Source organism: Pezoporus wallicus, unplaced genomic scaffold (genome assembly GCF_028554395.1).
Source record: "Pezoporus wallicus isolate ANWC-B61680 ecotype Strahan unplaced genomic scaffold, APGP_CSIRO_Pwel_v1 scaffold_7850, whole genome shotgun sequence".
In the NCBI taxonomy this organism is placed as follows: Eukaryota; Metazoa; Chordata; class Aves; order Psittaciformes; family Psittacidae; genus Pezoporus; species Pezoporus wallicus.
In genome coordinates, this window is record NW_026639846.1 from 334,122 (window position 1) to 354,340 (window position 20,219).

Here is a 20,219-nt window from a genome sequence, read left to right on the forward strand (position 1 = left end):
TAATGAAATGATCCTTTGAGGAGTGCTCTGAGGGTTGGACACCGTGTACCCTGCCTGTAATCCCAGATGAAGGGAGAGGTGCTCTTATTGCATGTGCTTTTATTTTGAGAGATGAGACCGATGATTTCTCAGGTATAGCTGAAAAATGAATGCTACAAAGGGATGCTGAGGAGCTGCTTAGGGTCTGAGGAACACAGGGAGGTGCTGGTGTTGTTTTATTTTAGCCTCCAATCCACACTGATGCTGAAGTAGCTACTGAAACACATCCCAGGCTACATCTGCATTAAGGCAAATGAAAAGCCCCATTATCTTGAGCTTGTTCAGCCTGGAGAAGAGAAGGCTCCTGAAGGGGAGACCTGAGAGCAGCTCCAGTGCCTAAAGGGGCTGCAGGAAACCTGGAGAGGGGCTTGGGACAAGGGATGTAGGGACAGGACGAGGGGAATGGCTTTAACCTGCCAGAGGGGACTGAGATGAGCTCTTAGGCAGAAGCTCTTCCCTGGGAGGGTGCTGGCACAGGCCAGCCTTTAGGAGCAGAGAGACCAATTTCTTCTGAGGTCCCTGAGATGGGACCTGAGCCACTTTCCTAGGGGCTCAACAAGTCCTGTCCCACGTCGTTGCTAACTGGGCACTGAAGGAGGGTAGGGAGCCTGGCAGAGACACCGCAGCAGGAAAAGGAAGTGCCAGTGAGTAGATGGATGGCAGAGAAGGCAAGAAGAAGCTTGCCCTGTAGACAGACTGGCAGAGGATGGATTACTCTAAGCTCTGAGCATTTAATCCCAGGGAGACATGAATGGGAAGGAGGTTAATGGGTGCAGTGATACAGCAAAAAGGGAAAGCCAGAGAAGGAAGAAGCCAGGATGAGGCTCAAGGAAGCGTGCTGGGTAAGTGTTGGAAGGAGGTGGCTGAGGAGGAGGTTGTCCTGCTCAGGGTGGGCTCTGTGGGTGTTTGCACTGGGGAATATGAGGCATCACTCTATGTATTTCTCATTCTGCAATTCCAACCATTCGAAAGATTGCCAAAACAGAGCATCCCTCCTACAAAGGAGCAGCCTGTTTGTCTTTTCCCCCACTCTAAAGCCAGAAGTCACTGCTGTCAGTGGGATGTGGCTTCTCTCTTCCCTGTGCACCCTGAGTCCACGTAGAGTCACTGCAGAGGAGCGGAACCGCACTGCAGGGAAGCTCCCGTGACCCCACAGGGAGTTAGGGAGGGACTTCTCAAGTTAGGTCAGTTGAACCTGCCCTCAACTCCCAGGCAATGCCATGCACAGCGGCTTCACTGCCTGAAGGCTGGCTGCAGAGAAGGGCAGAGCACCTCCAGGATCTGAGCAAGGGCAGAAGGTTTGTGATGAGACTTCTGCCGCATGAACTGAATTCAGTCTTGGTTTATTCCACCTTGTTTTTCCTTATCTCCTTTGCTCCTGTAGGCCTGACACGAGCTGCACCCCCGTGTATGGACCTGCACCCATCACCCGCATCCCCGCATCCGCCCGGCCACTGTTTTGCACTGTTTTTACAGTGAGAGAATGTGAGAGAATGAAATCAAATGTCTCAGCTGCCCTGCCCCAGTGTTCCCCTGACACTGACTCTGGTTTGGGTTTTGCTGAGTTGGGGTTCTGACAATTTAGCAAGTCCCATTGGATTTGGCTTTGATCAAAAGAGATGCCCGACCAGACACAAGTGAATAGGGGTGAGTGCTTGGCAGGGAGAATAAGGTGCTGGCAAAGGGAAGAGAGATGGAGCGGTTGGTCTGCTCTCTTCTGAGAGGGGTAAACTGTTGCACTGATTTTGCTTTATCAGGTGCCTTTTCCCTAGGTGGAAATGAGCTGAGTTTGGTTGAAGAAATCTAAATCCCCTAGAGGACACTTAAAGCATTTGTCTCTTAGGCGCTGCAGTTGTAGTTTGGAATGGGGAGCGCAGGAATGGCTATTGAAAATGAACGTAGAGGATGCCAAAGGATAAAGTTCTTCAAGAATGACCATCCTGGTGCTCACCTGGGCAGTCAAAGCCAAAGCTTTCTGTGGCACTTTCCCCTTGCCCTGACAATACCTCTTTTCCCTTAGTGCCACAGCAGGAGGTGGGATGAGCTGAAATAGGAAGTGCCCAGCTCCAAGATGAGTCACGAGCCAGAAACAGGCTCTAAAGCATCATCATGAGCAAACCCACAGGCAGCAGCTCTGCTGGGACCGCTGGTGCCTGGCTTGCAGCGTTCACCAAAGGACACCCTCTCTGCTATGCCTGATGGTCCAGGAGCATCTCCTCAAGCCTGCAGTGTACAGGTACTGCTGGGGCACGTGAAAGCCTGATCACAGATGTGACCTCTCTAACAGCAGCCACACAGTGCTTTAATGAAGCTTGCGAGTCGTAGCCACCTACAATGGTATCTCCATGAGAATGCAACCATCCCCTTTGACATTCAGCAAAGTTAAATAAGACATCCAAGGGGAAAGAGGGCAGAGCCATGTTTATGAAATTGGATTACCCAGCTCCCAGGCTCTGAGGGTTGCCTACACCTTTTCTCCCGGACACATTAAGGATAGCTTTGTCCCCCTGTTGCCTTCATTGAGTTCTGGCCAAGTGTGTGCTCTCTTGTCCAGTCAAGAGCACATGATGCTGCAAGCTGTTACTGCAGAAAGTGGAGTGGTTTAACCCTCCTCCTTGTTGTAAATAGGCTGTTAAACATGGAAAGGGGACAAAAGAGCAATAGCAGTGAGCTGAGGCACTGGCTTATGTTGACAGTTTGATTAGTCTATTGGAAAGACTTCTGAGAGATTATTTAGTTACAGTGAGAAGAAGGGGAAGATTAAGACTTTGTGTCCAGCAGAAGAGGGCAGGACAATGGCTGGGGAGTGGGAATTCAGACCAGCAAAATGCAAAGACACAAGTTTCAAAGGAAAAGACAACGCTTGCTGCAGGTTCTCTGACGCTGTCTTCAAATGCAGCCTGTGCTTGTCTGAAAGAGCCATTTGAGCCACTACAAATGAATTCCTCACCCTTAGGGTAAAAGGATCAAATCCAGTGATTGCAGTGCACAGCCCTGCCTGGCTTTGCAAGGAGAATTCTTTTTTCCCCTGTCCTCTGGGTTTTGAAGAGGGAGAGCCCATATGGCCTGTGTCCTGCTGTGATTTCTGCCGTAGTCCTTTGCACCTATCGATAGTGGCTGCCCTGACAGAGGCAGCAAAAGGAGGTGGATATGCTTGGGCAGCACTGGAGGAGCTTGGATCCAGCTGTAGTGTACGGGGGGCTGCTGGGAAATCCATATTATTCCTTATTTCCTCTCTAAACAAAGGTTAACTCCTCCATCAGGTTTCAGTATCAGGTGATACACACGGAAGGACATGGGGGTACTGTATGGAACAAGTTTAAGCCAATTGAAATAACATTAGAAGTGCAGCCAACGAATGAATCCAAGCCCCTGGTGCAGGGGATGGAGGAAGGATACCGGGTTCCCCAAATGGCTGCGCTGGTTACCCCCCCAGTGCGGTAGCCTGTGATGCTGAAATAGTGCCCTCGAGCTCAAAGAGCACTGAGGAAAGTTCCTCTGTCCCCTGCAGATTATTTCTGGGCCTGGACCTGCTCTGTTCCTTTGTGATCCAAACGAGCTTTGTGAAGGGATCAGCTTTAAACAGTTTTCAAGTGCTCTGCCTGCAACCCGTCCACGGTCTGCAAATGCCAATGGAACCTGGGAGCTGCTCCCACCACCTCCAGCAGCTGGCGAGCTCCCCCCATGCCCTGCAGTGTCTGCCTTCTGAGCACCTCTTTCATAGCCTCAGCTGGGGTTTGAGTCCTTATGGCTCAAGAGCAGACACAAATTCTGCTACCCAGAGCAGTCCTGCACGTCGAGCTGCGGCAGTAGCTCCTTCGGCAGCGCTAAGTGTAGTGTCCCTGGACCAAACCTGGATCAGTTTAATGGTCTAGCACAGGCTTCCTGCATACCCTTTGCTTCTCTCCGTCCCCCATCCTTTCCAGAGATCATATACCCTGGAGACAGCATCCTTGTCAGGCATTCCCAAAACTGTATGTTTGCTACCAGCATGGATCCTGCCCTGCACACCTGACCTGCACAGCAAAAGCTCTGTGTTGGAGATTGATGTCTTTTAGGTCAGGACTTGGGTTGCCTCCTCTTAGCTCATGTGGACCATGGTGGAGCACGGAGCCAGAAGTGCATGGCTGTGAGTTGCCTTGGCTCTCGTGTGAGCAGTCCAGGCATCTGTACGTGCTGGAACAGCAGCCCATCACTGATGTTGTTGGAGATGTGAGGAAGAGCCATGCTGGTTTTGGATCTCCTGTCAGAGAAGCAGACTTTCCTTTCTCACAAGAGGACGGAGAGCACCAGGCATCACAACTGAGAAAGGATTAAGGTAAAATTATGCTCTGGGCTCCCTAGGGCAGGCAGCCCCATGGACATACAGCCTCTTGTTCCCAGCTTGGGCCTGGATTTCTCTCCTGAGTTATTTGATGTGCTTCATCCTCAGTGTCCTGCCCACACCCTTGATGGGGCAGCCTGGCCCCGTGCCCTGTGCCAGTATCCACTCTCTTTGCAGTCCCTATGTCAGCTTTAGGGTTGAACCTGCTGGTGACACAAGCGATTGCTATGGAGGGATCCAGGACCTGGATGCTCCTCAGATCGGAGGTGGTGTGATACACGGTCCAGTCTTGGCCCTCTCGCAGCCCAGGCAGCGAAGGGAACTTGGTCAGGTCCCTCTTGCTCCATCTGTGGGATTGAGAGCGGGGTCAGACCTGAGCCATTCACCTGCACTGGAGCCAGTTCCCTCCAGTGTCACAGGCCCTTTTCCTGAGGAGTCCTCACAACAGCAAAGGGCTTCGTACCAGAGCAAGCAGATGCCTCTGGGTTACTCCAGTTTCCCCTTGTCTGAGCATGAGCAAACGAATCTGCTGTTGCATCCCTTCCATTATCCCTCTGCCCACTGGCGTGTGGATTAGTGTTGCTGCAGCAACAGCACTTTTGTGAGATGAGCCCATTCTGGGAGAGCTGCTCCAGTTTGGGTGACTCAGGGCTCTGTCATGGGCCTGAAAGTGATTTGGCATCTGCTTCCCCCCCTTTGTCTTGGCATCTCACACGGTTTGGCTTTGACTTATTTGACAGCAAATGCTGGAAGGATGGGAATGGGGGTGGGCAGGGCTTGGGAGCTGGAATCTGCTTCTCTTCCTAATGAATGCAGCCTGAATAAAGTTGGTGACAAGGGTTTGTGTCCAGGAACTGGGCTCCTTTATTGTCTTGTGCATCAGATATAAATGTTATGTTCAGTAATGCCTGGTCAAAGCAATGTCACTCTCAGTTTAGAAAACACAATCAAGTGATTTGCCATGGGAGAGAATCTATTCTGCAGGGACTGTGATAATATTCTCCCCCGAATTTACATAATTGCATATGATTTGCATATGCAAATGAAGGCTTCCAGGCTGCGACTGCAATAAACACAGCAAGGCTTTCAGCACTGCAAGCCCTTGCTTCCAAAGAGAGCCACTGAAATTCGCTTGGAGACCTGCTCGCTCCAAATCATCGAGTGCTGGCAGGGCTGCGGATCTGCCTGTGCCCAGTGTGTGACCACAGCCTCCACATCTGTCGGTGCTGCTGCCCCATCCCACTGCCAGTCCTGCCCGCGAGGCGTTCCCAGCAGAGCAATAGCCCACCGCTTGAATTCACCTCCCTTTCCCACCTCCTTCCCCAGCGCTGGCACTGATGGAGGGGCATTTCCTGCTAGGGAGGGAATGGGAGTGATGGGACGCTCCATCCAGACACAAAGGGAAGGAAGAGGCACCTCTCCACTCAGACCAATGGACATACTGGTCATTCCCTGTTGGTCAGTCCATGGGCCTCCAGTTTGGGGTGTTGCCTTGAGAGGCTTTGGTGGTAGCTGACCTCAGTAGTGGTCAGTGTCAGCTGTCTGGAAATCACCACCGTGAGCCACCAGCTTTGGCATTGAAAAGCATCTGTTCAGTTCTCAGATACTATGGGAACATCCAGTTGAACACCTTGGATGAGAATTGCTACATCCACCCCACTGCCCCATAATCTGGCGTGTGATCTATGATGCCTGTCTTTGGAGAGCCCTTCATTGTGCCCTGAAATCAGGACTGAAGATACCAGGGGTGATTCTGCTCCTATAAACAGCAGGAGGGTACCCCAAGAGGGTCCTCTTGTTTTACCCAAGAGGAGAGAGTGGATGCTATGGTCTTGTACGGAGCGTGGCTCTGGCCACTCTGGGCAGTGTGGCTGAGACTAAGGCACCCGGTTCTGCTGCAGCTGAATGAACTGGATCTTAAAGTGCTTTCTGTCAGATACAGCATGGAAAAGCTGAGTTGGATCTTCTGTAAACCAGATCTAGAGTTAGTTCGGATGGTTTATGGTGGTGAAGAATTGCACCTCTGCTATCCCGTTTCCATGGAGCAGCATTCAGAGTGGTGGGGTGCTGGGCTCTAGAAGGATGTGGGGGATAAACTACCATGGGCATTGCAGATAATGTTGAACTGGCTAATGCACTGGGGCTGCTCCAAAGGTCAACGTGGCTGCTGTTGTAGCTCCTCCACAAGTAATCTCGGTTATGTAGGTGTCATGGTTGAAACCCAGCCACCAACTAAATACCAAGGGAAACACCATGAGAAATAAGGCAAGGATAAAAGGTGGCTTTGCCCAGTCTATGCAGGTTCCAGTAGTTAGCCAGGCCTCCTGCACTGGGCTAAGCAAGTTATTGCAGTGTGGGTAGGTGGAGTAGCATTAGTGGTATGGTGGGGAGATGCCACCATGGCAATGCATGTCTGCCTCAGCTCTGGAAACAGCTGTGCTGAATGGAATGCCATCATTCCTGAACATCTGGGAAGCCTCATCTGTGACCTCTGGGGTAAAAAGCTGGTTTTCAAGCCTCAGACTATTTAGCCTGTGTAGATGACGGCGCTATCACCAGTGTCTCCCTATTGTCTGGCTGTTCCTAATTCTCCTTGTAGTGCCTTTGTGCAAGCTCATTTATCTGATCAAAGGTTGAGTAAAGGTTGCCCCCAAGGTACAAGACCACTATTCATAATAAGGCTGTGAAGACTGCAGACAAGGCCCCAGCAGACATGGGTTAAGACTCCTTCGGGGAGTTTGGTAGAGCTTAATTCCCTAAAACTATGATCCTGACCATTGTACCACTGTTGCCTTAGTTAGAGGCAAAGGCTCCCTTTTTGTAAGGTCTTATGTCAGCTCCCAGGCTCTTTCAGCTTTCTCAAGCAAACAGAAGCAACAGGCCATGCCCCACGGAAGCCACAAAGGAGATTTTCATTTGTTGAGGTCTTATTTTCAGGAGATTTACGGGAGAACATGAGCAAACTGAAAAGAACAGTGAAAATGCACAGGTAACCACAACTGGGTGTAACCACGTGAAACAGAAACCAGGTGGATTTCATCGAAAACTCGTTAAAGGTGAGTTTAAGGTAATGAGGCCAGAGCACATACAATGCAATAGTTAATTCTAAAAGGCAATTGAAAGTCTTTTGCACCAAGGAAGAAACCCAAACCAAGCATTGTTCTGAGAGCATCAGCAGTATCAGGAGATCAGGTGAAAACCGAATCAGTGAGGAGGGAATCGCCCAGCTGAGGCATGGGATAGCTGTGCTATTCCCAGGCTGGGATCTGGGCTGGAGGCTGAAGTGGTAAGCCCTACAAGACAAGAAATCATTTTGTGAGGCTTGCAGATAAGCCTGGACGTGTCTGTGTTGTACATGCAGCCGATGGGAGTCATCTGATGGGCTGCAGATGTTTCAGCTGAGGCCATTGTCCTGCTCTGCCACATAGGGCTCTGCATGTAAACCCCAATCCGCTAATGTAAGGCAGTAGCTAAGATGAAGCTACCTGCACTGCATCTACCCAGTGGGTGGAGAGGAGCAAGGAGTAGGGGTTTGAGTAGCACTTGTTAGGACTCCTCTGGAGCTGTGAAAAGCCCCGGTGACATTTATCAAGGATCTTACTTACAATTCTTCACTATTTCTAGCAAATCACTGCAGGAAAACCGGGTGAGTGTGAGACGCAGAAACGGGGTTAGAATAAAGAAGCAAACTGAGATTTTTATCACCTAACACGACCCCCTTCCGTTCCAAACTTGGAGGGTCAATCTGTTGAAAAGGTGGAGGAAGATCTCTGAGGCAGTGCAGTGCTAGGAGGGCTCAGGAAAAGTGTTTCTCATTCACAAGTGCAAGATGCAAGCACTGGGAAAGGTGCCAGTTGAACCTGATTACATTTGTCAGGTTAATTAAAACCCCACGGGTTCAGAGAATGGTGAAAAAGACGAATTAGCAAATCAGGAAACGCATCTTTAGCAAAGGAGTTGGAAAGCTTTTTTATCAGAGCAGATTTCCTTATCAAAACACGCTCCTTTCATGCTCTCAGAGGTGGGAAAGCTGCTACCCTGACGGTCCTGGGGCTCACGTTTTTGTGGTTCCACTTCTCAAGCTTGTGCAATAGAAGCCCTTTCAGCCAAGGGTCTCTCACAGTTTCTTTCTTAGGTGCCAGTGGGGGTTTCCTTCACTAACCTGCATCAGCACTAGCCTGCCTCTCTACTTCGTGTGCTGCATGCGTGATCTGGAAACAGGTAGGGTAATGCGTTAGACAAGGGAGGTGAGATACACGTGTAAAGGATCATTGCCTGACCCAGTGGTTTGCAAATGCCTTCTGGTTTGGGGGTTGTTTGGTGTTTTTAAGGAGACCTGGCTATACTCCTAGTCAGAGTAAATGGTAAACCAAGGGTTCCTGGGCTGGAAGAGGTGGGGACTCTCAAGGTACTCCTGGTCCTAAGCTTTCTTTTCATAGGTATTATCATAGGAAAAACTGGAAATCATATACAGTCGATGCACAGACAGTGTGAAAAAAGCTCTAAGTGTTAATCCCAACACAGTGTTTCTCAGCCTATGCCTCATCAGATACGGCCTTTATCCTGAAAACTTCAACTGAACAACCTTAAGTAATACAGCCTGATATCAGAAGCTTTCCATTACAGCCAGTATTGCTCTAATATTACCTGCAAACTGGAGGGATATTAAATCACTTCAGTTTGTAGAGACAAAATGAACTTCAGATCAAGTCAGCAAAAAGAAGATTGCATCTGCCACCAGAATTAAAATTAAACTTGGAGTAATTTAAGGAACATGAGCTATAATTGTCTGTCCATGTCCTATGTAAATTATACAGCCAAGTTCCTGATGACTCCTTCCCATTGCAGAGCCTTTGAGGAGTGAGATTATGGATATAAGCACGAGCTGGTGAACATCAAATTTGTCTCATTCCAGCAACAGCCAGTGGAAAATAGGTGTCCTGTCTTCAGTCATGAGGTGGCTCTGGCTACCAACAGAGGGAAGACACCGGGTCATCAGACCTACAATAGACTTTGTGGAGGTCTACCTTAGAGACAGGTAGCAGCAGACCATGCTTTGGAGATTTGCATGTAGGAGGATCCTGCCTTTCTGGGGTGGAATTCCCACTGCAATCCTCTTGCTATAAATTAGGATATTTAGACATAGTTTAATAACATTTCAGAGCTATGCTTTTAGGTTGAGCACAGTTTCCATTACAAGCCTCATACAGAGTCATTGCCTTTAGGACACTGAGAGTACGAGTAATAGAGAAAGAATGCCAGCCTCCTGGGGTTTTATTTCCAGGTCTGACTGTATCTCCCAAGACATGATGTCCACAAGATATCATACCCATTTGAACACAAATAACAGCCACAAATCCACCTTCAAAAAGCCTTTGGTATGAGCATTATAATGTTGAAAAAGTGGTAATAGCTACTCAGAAGCATTTCTTGAGCAGACAAAGGCCTTGACTTTCACCAGGGACACTGGATGTGTCCGCATGGCTGAATGGCTGGACTCTGAATCCAGAATTCCTTCTGTTTTAATGCTCAGGAATGCTCCCCGTTTGAGATGCTGTCACATATTAAACCCAGCCAAACATGGGTCAGTGGGAAGACAACAACCCATAGCTGCTAAGGCTCCTGCTAAACCTGGCCCGGATGTTTCGTTCAGGCCTGGCAAAACCTCCAAAAGAGGCTCCAGTTGAGCCAAATTGCCATAGATACCACTATGGCTCAACCCAAGTCATGCAACTGAGTCCTACAATGCTGAAAGTGTTTACAGTGAGGCTGACCTAAACAAGCACCGTCGCTAACCCAGCCAGCTATGATATCTCTACGTTACGCATCCCCTGATTGAAGCAGCTTGGTTCTCCTGCTGCAGGAGGGTACCACACTCTTGCTCACACGGCGGTTTCTGTCCCACAGAGCATCAGCTACATGGTGAATGTGTAATTTCAGAGTTAGAAGTGATTTAGGGATCTTAGAGCCTCCGAGGGCTCAGACTGCCCAGGTCTGTGCTGTGCCTGCAGGGATGGAGGGAGGGCTGGAGGCATTCGTACAGCTCTCCTTGGCTCACACACCCACTAGAGCAGTGACTGCACTACAGGACCTGGAGACCAACAGAGCCAAGACAGAAGCAGCAAGAAAGCATTAACTGTGAGACCTGTCGTGACCTAGTTGGAGTGGCAATGGCTCATTTCTAGGCACAGAAGACATGTAGACATAACAGGGGTGATAACTGACCATCAAGGTTCTCCTTGGCATGGGTGTTAGGCTGTATGTTGCCATTGTAAGCCTTGGGCTGTCACATGGATGAGAGCTGCTTGATTGCTAGGTCTTTGTGCAGTGGAGGTCTGCAAAGGTCCAAGGACAGCAGCTCCTCACCTCCATGAGAACCTGGCTTAGGGCACACCACCCTGAGCAAGGAGGGTGCAATCCTGCAATAAGGAAGTCCCCAGCTTGTGGCAATTGTCCCTTTTTCTATTGTTTGGCACTACAGAACAAAGATTGGCTCTATCACATTTGTAAGAGCCTTTCAAGAAGCCACAGGCTGCTGTTGAATTGCCCTCAGCATCCTCTTGGCCAGTTTAAATAAGCCCAGGTCCCACCAGCTTTCCTGCTGAGCCATGTACCCCAAATCCTTTACCGCCTTGGAAGCACCCACTGGCCTCTCTCCAGTTTCTCTGCTTCCCTCTTGAGCTAATGCAGGGCACTCCTCAACGCAGTGTTGCAGGTGCCCCAAATGCCAAGCAGGCAATGACAGCTGCCCTCAATCCTCCTCCCAGTGCAGCCCAGCACACAGCTCGGTGTGCCAGAGATGAGCCCAGCTGTGAGTTCACGTTCCTGTGGGTAACCACCGTCACCAGCTCTCTGCCTGCGCACACACACGGCTGTACCAGTGGGGTGTGAGGTTTCTACCTGACCCCATCAAGGTGAGTGTTGCTGTGTAGCTGGGAAATGGGTGAACCCCCTGGCTGGCAGCCTCCAGCATCCCCAGCACCCCACAACCAAGAGTAAGGGGTGGCCAGAAGTGCCCCCTGAATTCCCAATGCTCTTACATGGGGTGCTTCACTTTGTCAAGTGTTGCTTTTAATGAAAGCTTCAAATGAGAAGCAACCAGTTCACAATCAAACTGTCCCTTAAAAGCTCTTTGGGACCACTTGCATTTACTTCTGAGTTTAGTTACAAGAATGGTAACTGCTCTAGTGGAAGGTGTCCCTGCCTGTGAGAGGGGATTTAGAACTGCATGAGCTTTAAGGTCCCTTCCAGCCCAAACCAGGCTGGGATTCTGTGATTTCTGGCTTAAGGGCAGAAACACTTTTAAGTCTTTACGTGAGTCAGAGCCCTTCTCCCTGTGTTCATCTGCCTCCGGGATTGTGTTGGCACTGCAGGACAGAGTGGATCGCTGGGGCTGGGGCACTCCTGGGTTAGGTGTTGAGGGAACAACACTTCCTGATACTTAGGGGAACGCACACATTTCTCACTGCTCTGTGCTGTTGTTTTCTGGGATCTTTTTGAAGCTGTTACCGAGCTCAGGACTCCACCACACTGCACTCTGCCAGGTAGGGGACAGTGAAAACTAAGAGATGCTACCTGAGCATGCTAACACTGCCAAGACCCGGCTTCACAAGGAGAGGTGAGGGTTCACAATGCTGAGGTTCACAAGGCTGTATGGCTTCAAAAGCTCTCCTCTGGCAGCTACTGGGGCTGCCCATACGTGTGTGCTGTGCAGTACATGCAGCATGAATCTGACTTCCAGCTTGTAATGTTCTCTTTCACAGCATGGAATAACCACGTATTCCCCCTGGCCACGCCTAACTATGGGAAAATCATAGCATCCCAGCCTGGTTTGGGTTGGAAGGGACCTTAAAGCTCACCCAGTTCCAACCCCTGCCACGGGCGGGGACCCCTTCCACTGGAGCAGCTTGCTCCAAGCCCCTGTGTCCAACCTGGCCTTGAGCACTGCCAGGGATGGGGCAGCCACAGCTTCTCTGGGCACCCTGTGCCAGCACCTCAACACCCTCACAGGGAAGAGCTTCTGCCTTAGATCCAACCTCAGCCTTTAAACCCACAGGAATGCCGGTGGCCGTTATTTATTGACAGCTCTGATCGGGAGCCGCGCATCACCCCAGCATCTCTCCTCATCACCGCCGGCCTCACCGCAACTGCTGGGTACCTTCAGGCAGGCTTTGGCACATGCAGACTACAGCCGCCGGCGGGTGTGAACACCCCTCAGCAGCGTCAGCAGGAGAGGATGGGGGGTTGTGTGTCAGCCTTTCCAGGTCGGAGGTTCGTGTGCCAGGACAGGCTGCTGGTGGAGCCAAACCAGGAGCCAGAGCAGCACCTCTGGGCTTGCGTGGCAAGCGCTGGCATCTCTGTCCCTGACAAACCCCACCACTGTCTTCGTCATTTTTCCCTAGAACTGAATGCATTTTAAGCTGTAGGAAGTTTATACAAGGGGTCTTTTCCCTCCTTTCTGGTGCTACAGCAGCTGGATTTGCATCAGGAAACCCACTCTCATGTTCTGATGCTATTTTGCTCCTTTTGAATAAAGCCTTAAGGGCCACATGCCTATAGCAAAACACAGCTCCAGGATATAGATGTTTTGAACCTTCAGAGAACGAAAAAACCCCAAGAGTGCCAAGAGAATGAAGGCTCCCATTCATCCCAGCAAGGTGAGATGCTGAAAGCTAAAGCAGACAAGTTACATGTCACCTCAGACTACATCTGCATGCAAATGGTTTTCACTTACAGGGTTTTCTTAATGAGGAAGCAACTCTGGGGCCAGTGAGAACATGTTTATAAGTTTCTATCTGCCTCTTCCTAGGGGCCCAAGGCCACTGGGATCCGCAGCCAGCTGCCATAGCCTTCAGCTTCCCCTGAAAGGATTTCTGAGGGATAGAAATAAGATTTAATAACATGACAGCCAAAGCCATCCATTCTTTCAAGTCATCTGCTTAGAGGCTACTGAATGCTGGATGGGAAGATGCACTTGATGAGGGTCACAGTTATAGGCAGTGACCTGTTATTACTCTGTCTTGAGGAACCAGGAGAGGAGTAGGACTGATTTTTTACTCCCTGTTTACACCAATGACTCCCAGTCTGGCTCCTTTCTCCAGGTGAGGGACACACCGGAGGGTTTCAAGACTTCTTGTTGAACGATGCTCATGGAAGAGGGAAGCATTTGGTGTTTTCTCTCAGTCCATGGGTGGAGTTTTCTCCCTCATTGTCTTTTTTAGCCCCTGCCCATGTATTGGCATCCTGGGAGTGGTTTCGAGTTGTTTCTTGGGCCATAGTATCTCTGTTAGCCTGCACTGGTGTCAGGGTCTGGCCATGGGCTATATTTTCATCTGAATTCTCTCAGGACGTTACCAGAAAGCTCTGGCTCCATCCATCAGTCCATCTAAATGCTGGACCTCCAATGGCTCAGACATGTTCTGTTGTCCATGCTGCCACTGGAGTACTTGGGACTGAAAACATGACTGCAAGTGTGATTACTGTCACTACCATCCCTTCTGCTGGCATCTGGCAAGGCTTTTGACATGACCCATGGTTGTGATACTAACCACTGCTCCCCTGCACACTTTGGTTCCATCCATGCCATTCCTGAAGGATCAGGAAGAGCAGCAGTTCCCTTCTCCATGGCCTCACTACATCTCTCCATCTCTTCCTTCCTTGCCTCTCTTTTAGCAGCAGCAACCCAGACCAAGTGTGTTGGACACAGATCAGAGAAAGCTTTTGTTGGCTTCAGCTCCTCTTGTCAGCCCTCTCACAGGCAGCATTTAGGTGACCTTTTCCCATCTGTGCCCCATTTGTTCCTTTTCACTGCTGTAATAGGATGAAAGCACATGAAGAAGGGTTGGACCTGTGGCAAAATACCACCCCTGCTCACGGAAGGTTACGTCTACACTCCATGATACCCCTGGACCTTGCTCAGGTGTTGACCGGGGAAACGCCAGTTGGTTGGGGACAGGATGGCAGGGAGTTGTTAGCAATCCATCAGGCTGGACTGATGGGCTTTGCAGCCCAGTGGCTCCACCTTCCTGCTGGCACCAGCCTGGACACTGCACATCTGTATTCGCACCACAAAGTTCTTCCCTTTTCATCCCACCCTCCTCCCTGTGCCAAAAGCCTCGCTGCCTTGCACGCAATGTTTCACCACTGAGGCCAATGGCCTCATGACAGTGTCAAGCTGGAGGGCTGCTGTTGGGTTGTGCTCTAGATAACACAACCAGATGTGCAGCATCCTTCCATGGCTCCTCAATAAAAACACAACTCAGAGCAAAGCCTCAGCAGCACCATCTTTGTGCTTTTATCCCTTCCACCATACTGTCACTGGTGTCGTGCTTCCTGGCATTGTCTGACTGCACTATGGAGCAGCTGGATTATTTCAGCTGCCCCTAAACCCATTTACAAGGTGATGAGGCTTCATTCTCACTTCATTCTCTTTTCCTTGTGCACATTCAGATGCTTCCTCATCTCTGAAGTTTTTCCCAGTTGTCCCAAAGCAGGAATGAGCTGTTTTGATTTTGCTGCCAAAATATTTCCTATACAATAGAAAAATACCCAGGAAGGTTGCACCAGCAGGACCAAGCACTATCTGTCAGCAGTCTTGGGTCCTGCAAGACAAGCAGTCTTCCTGAAGGTCCTGTATTCAGCAGAGATGGGTTTAGCTGAGGATAAGGAAGCACTGATGAGCTCTAGTCCAGTCTGGCCTGGAGGGGTGCAGGAGCCCAGTGCAGGGGACTGGGCTGATGCTCTGCCTTGTCTTTGCTTCCTTCCTCCTGTTTTGGGGCATATTGAACCCTGCAAGTAGGATTCATCCCCCAAAGTCAGTTCCATGCCTACCTATAGATCAGAGGATCAGCAAGGCAACGGGAAAAGGATGCTTTCTGAAAGAGTGTTTATCATGCTAGAGCACAGTGCACGTAAGACCCCGGACCCACAGAGCTGTAATTCAAAGCTTACAGTAGGACTGAAGGAGATATTTAATTCTGTGTGCTATGGGAAGCATTGTCTCTGCCTGAGCAGTCGGGGAGCCCTGGCCCAGATATTTCTGCTCTTCAGCTCCCTCAGCTTTCAAAGCCCTTCTAAAACCCTATGAAAGGCCCTCAACCCTAGTGGGGCATCTCGACACATCTTTTCAGTGCTGCAGAGACTCTCTGGCACTTTGATATTGCCAGAATCTCCGAAACCCATGCACGATGCAGATCTATTGAATGGAATTCTGCAGACAGCTTGTTCGACTCCCTCCTTTCCCATGGATACTGCTTGCCGTGCCCCCGGTCTTTCTGTCTTACATGTCCTCTGTATTGTTCATTTGGGCTGAACTTGGAGGGATTTTGGAGAAGGCCAGGACCTGGGGCAGCCACCTGCCTGCAGCATCTTCTCCTCAAAACAGGGAGAGACATTTTGTTCATGGGGATGTTTTTGCTTCATGGGGAAAAACCCAAATCTTTTCATCAAGAAGATTTCGGTTCCTCACCCTATGAGTCAAACCCCTCCTTGATTCAGGCGTTAAATCCTGTTTTATATCAAAGCCTGAGGCAGGGCAGGAGCTGGTGAGACCCTGGGAGAGCTGATGTCACAGCAAGGTATCATTGCCCCATGCAGATTCTTGCCTTTAGATCCAGCCATGCAATTTTGACCTGGTCTACAACCCACCGCGCGCCCCTGTTCAGCCATGCCGGTCCCCAGATGAAGGGGAAAAGGAATGGAAGGAATCAAAGTGATGCTGCCTCTGTTTCAGTAGGCTCCCCTGCCCCAGGCTTAGGTCCTGAAGTTAGGCAGCCACACTCAGAGCGAGGAAATCATTTAATTCTTCAGGAAAACCTGCTGTGATTTAGCCATTTCATGAACCTGCGTAGCTTTTAAATGCTTCCTGAGCTTGGACTTCTCATTGTATTCCCAGTCTTTCCCTACTGGAAATGCACATTTTCATGCTCAAAATCCACGGTAATAAGTAGATTATTAAGAAAAAAAATCAGCTTTTCCCTTTTTGCTTTCTAAATATTCCCAGACATGGCAGTCCATTCCCAAGTTCACTCCCACCTACTTCTTGCCATCTCCATGTTGGCACTGAAAGGATCTAATTCGGTGATAATCCAGTGATAATAGAAAAGACTTTTCTGGAAAGGTGAAAACAGCCCAAGAATCTTAGTTCCCTAATTCCAGCATCTCCCTCTTTGCCATAATAGATCATTAGGCTACAGCCCCTACCTGGCACATACAGAAACTTAATGAGATATATTCCAATGAGAAATCCCACACGAGAAAGAGAGAAATTAACTGAAATCTTCTGTTATGCAACTCGCTGTCTGCTGTGTTTCAATGACCTGAAATATTTGATTCTGGATTTTTTTTGTTCCGATTACATTTTGTTCATATATTTATGCATCGAGTGTCATCTTTATTTGCAAAATAACTAACTCAGGTTACTTATCAAGCCCATTATAAGATAGAGCCAATTGTTTTAAAGATGATTTTTATTGTTGGTGCAAGGAGCGAAGTGACAATTCCATCATTCAAAGGAACAAAATCCATCTTGGAGGAATTTTACTAAGGAATATTTTCTTCAGGTGCCATTTGCGTTCTCAGCTTATTTGCCGGACTAAATTCACATGACAGAATACAACAAAAGAAGAAAAAGAAGTCCAAAAACTGTAGCAGCCAAAAAGAATATAGAATTAATGGGGTATTTTTTTAAGGATTGATCGCAATTTAAGGGAATTAAGAAAATCCCTGCTACGCAGTCATACGACAGCCAAAATTCCTATTGCACGAGAAAATAAAACCGCATCCTTTTACATCCGAAACAAATGTCTATGGCTACAGGGACGAAAATGGAGAAATTAAAGAGTGGTGGGGAAGACTCCATTTGTGCAAAGGGAAAGCTAAACCTTGCCCTTTCAAAATAACCCCCAAACTTTCCATTCTTTACCAAATTGGAAGAAATTATGCTTAGAATCAAACATGCAGTTGTGGCCAGCTCAGCAGGGCAAAGGGTGGGAAGGAAGGAACACGCATCCACACAGATCCCATAGCTAATAATTCATTAATTCATTAATCAAAGAGGGGAAGGGGAGGGGGGGGAGGGAAGAAATCTTACCACCAAATTGGGTAACCGGCTAAGACCTTTGTGCCATTGAAGAGAAAAGACAAAATTAGTCCAAGCAGGTGGTAATCCATTAGTCCAGGCTGGTGCAAGGGGTGAATCTCAGCGAAGTTTTCAGAAAAACATGAAGTGTGAAAATGAAGAATCCCCCTCCTCCCAGGAAAAAAAAACAAACCCAATAGAAATCAATTCAAAACACAAGAGTTAAAGCAAGTCCCTGGTAGTGCGGGTGACTTTCTGCCTTGTCAGAAACACACCTCTCCAAGCCTTTTCCCTGTAGATCATCCAAAAGCGTCTATTAAAAAGTGCAGGGCTTGGGGATGTCAGCAGGCAGCCAATCAGACCGCATGGCCCAAGGTAAGGGATGAGTCTCAGCTCAGGGCTGTCAATCACGCTCTCCTCCCCCTCCACCCCACAACTTTGTTCCTCGCTTCCACAGACAAACCCTCTTTGCAAGAGACTTTTCTGGGGCACTGAGATTTTGGGTGTTGGGTTGGGTTGTTTTGGGTTTTTATTGTTGCTCTTTTATAATTTTTTTTTTTTTTAATTTCTGGTTTTAATTTCACTTTGAAACCCTATTTTTTTTGCTTTTAATTTCACTTAGAAACCCAGGATGCACCGACTTTGCTTGTGGTTTGGCGTGCCAAGGCTTTGCAAGGTAAGGACGAAGGGTGACTGCGATTGCACTTAATCTCACGGTGGGGGTGAGATAGACAACTTGTTCTTTAGATGGAAAGGGAGGTGAACATTAACCCTTGCAGGAGGCAGAGCTAATGGGAGCACTGAAGAGGCAGAATAACCCCCTGGAAGCGTTGATGTGATCAAATCTGGTCGTAAATGTAAATGAAATGTGCACCGCTCAGGTTTATCTAAGTGTGCGGGTGGGATGGATGGAGGGGGAAGCAGTGGCAGCCTGGATTTCTATCGATAAGAAGTGCCAATGCATGGCAAGAGTGGAGCAGGCAGATGGGAAGATGTCCCGTTGATGAATTTCTTGTGAAGTACATCTCTGGATGCAGAAAGATGAAAGCATGATCCAAACCCCACCTGTGTAATTAAAATCACGAGCAGTATCACCTTTCTAAAGAGGTTGTGTGTTGCAGGTAGACCCAACAGAGATTGTCCTTGAAAATCCTTGTTATGGCATAGAGACGCTGTTTTTACAGGAGCTGGTATGTCAGAGTAGCGGATCAAGGGGATCACTCAACAGAATGGGACAAAGAAATGGGAGAAGTCAAGGAAGTTGCTTTTGCTCCTAAAGCATCCTCAGCAATCACAGCTGCATTGCCTGAAGTGGAGCTGCCCAGTTTGTAAGATGGAGATTAGGAGCTTTAGGAGTAGCCAACAAAGAAATTTATTACGGAGGAATGGCTATAACAGAAGTCCAAGGTCCTATCTTGGGCAGCCCAATATAGCTCCTGATATTAAGGCTCTGGGTATAAATGCACTCCTTGATGCTATTTAATCACCAGGGTGCGCCTGCCTCATGTCTTTTTTGATTCCCAGTTCTTATGGATTTTAATGTATTTGCACACTGAATTAGTGGAGAGCTGCTCTCATAAGTGGTAATTTGTTTCCTGGCCATCATACATCCAAGATAGGACATCCACCAGACATCCGCTCTGCCCTTTACCTCTTCATCAGACCCTGAATCTGCTGCAAGGACTACAAGGCCAAGCTTCTCCAGGCTTAATCTGATGGGTTTTCCAGCTGCTTATGACCCATTACAGATGTTAAATATGGCTTGTTCCTCTCGTGTGACTTCAGATCCCAAAGGGTATATTGGGTGTAGTCTATCCTGGCAAATCTCTCACCTGGCCTCCAGCTACGTTTTATTGAATGCAATCACTTGGGTTTAAGAATGCAATGATTTTCAAATGAGAATTGGAGATGAATGGATTTAATAAGATCCACTAAATTAAACATTGCCTGAGAATCTTCCCCAGATCCTGAACTATATTGTGTGTGGTTTTAGCTATGAAACATGGAGCCTGGCATGGGCCTGATGTTGCCAACCTGCAAAGCCTTGAAGAGATTTGAGTTACAATTTAGGATGAGTGTGGAACAGGAACTATTCCAAACAGCCCCTTAAGATGTGACCTATCTCTTCTGGGGGTTAAATGAGTTTAGCAGGATGGATGAAGGTGGTCCTGTGTCCCAGACTCTCTGGTTCCAGTGCCAGGGAATGGTCACGGGCACTTTTAACTTACTGGTTAAAGTAAGCCATGGAGTACCCAAATTGCCACTAAGCAGCCTGTAAGTCTAAATAGCAAAAGCAGACCTGAAATTCTTATACAGGTTTGTACCTCTATTGGGGGATGTTTTGGAGCCACACAACCTTAAGAAGGATTAAACGTACAGAGCAAGATTCGGTCGTTAAAACGGCAAACTATTAAAGAAGCAGCAAAAGGAGAGGCTGAAGTGAGATATCTCAGGTGATGGTACAGATGACTGACATCCCATGGAAGAGGCTTAAAAATCCTGACCACTGCAGAAATCCAACTGGGGACAGCTTTTGAAATCTGAATTGAATGATTTGTTGGAGACCATCCCCAAGGTCTGGGTGGTTGAGATGTTCCTGTCCATCAGACATTGGGGAGCAATACCTGGTGCTCTTGTATTGTGCTGCTTGATGCTAGGATTGATAAATCAAGCCAATAACTAGCAACAAAATGCTTCATTTCCTGAGAACCAAGTGGGCAAAAGTGACCTAAGACCCAAATCCCAGAGACTTTGCTGGTGTGTGTTGGGCAGAGATCT

General features: G+C 48.5%; 1 protein-coding gene across 1 annotated transcript in view; it reads right to left on the minus strand.

The window, feature by feature from the left end:
• Window positions 1-17,793, minus strand: part of WNT3 (Wnt family member 3) — a 30,209-nt gene extending 12,416 nt beyond the window's left edge. Inside the window, exon 1 of the mRNA XM_057416637.1 lies at window positions 17,454-17,793. Within this exon, the coding sequence (XP_057272620.1) occupies window positions 17,454-17,533 (80 nt within the window). The 5' untranslated portion in view covers window positions 17,534-17,793. The remainder of the gene's footprint in view (window positions 1-17,453) is intronic.
• Between the last annotated feature and the right edge of the window lie 2,426 nt (window positions 17,794-20,219).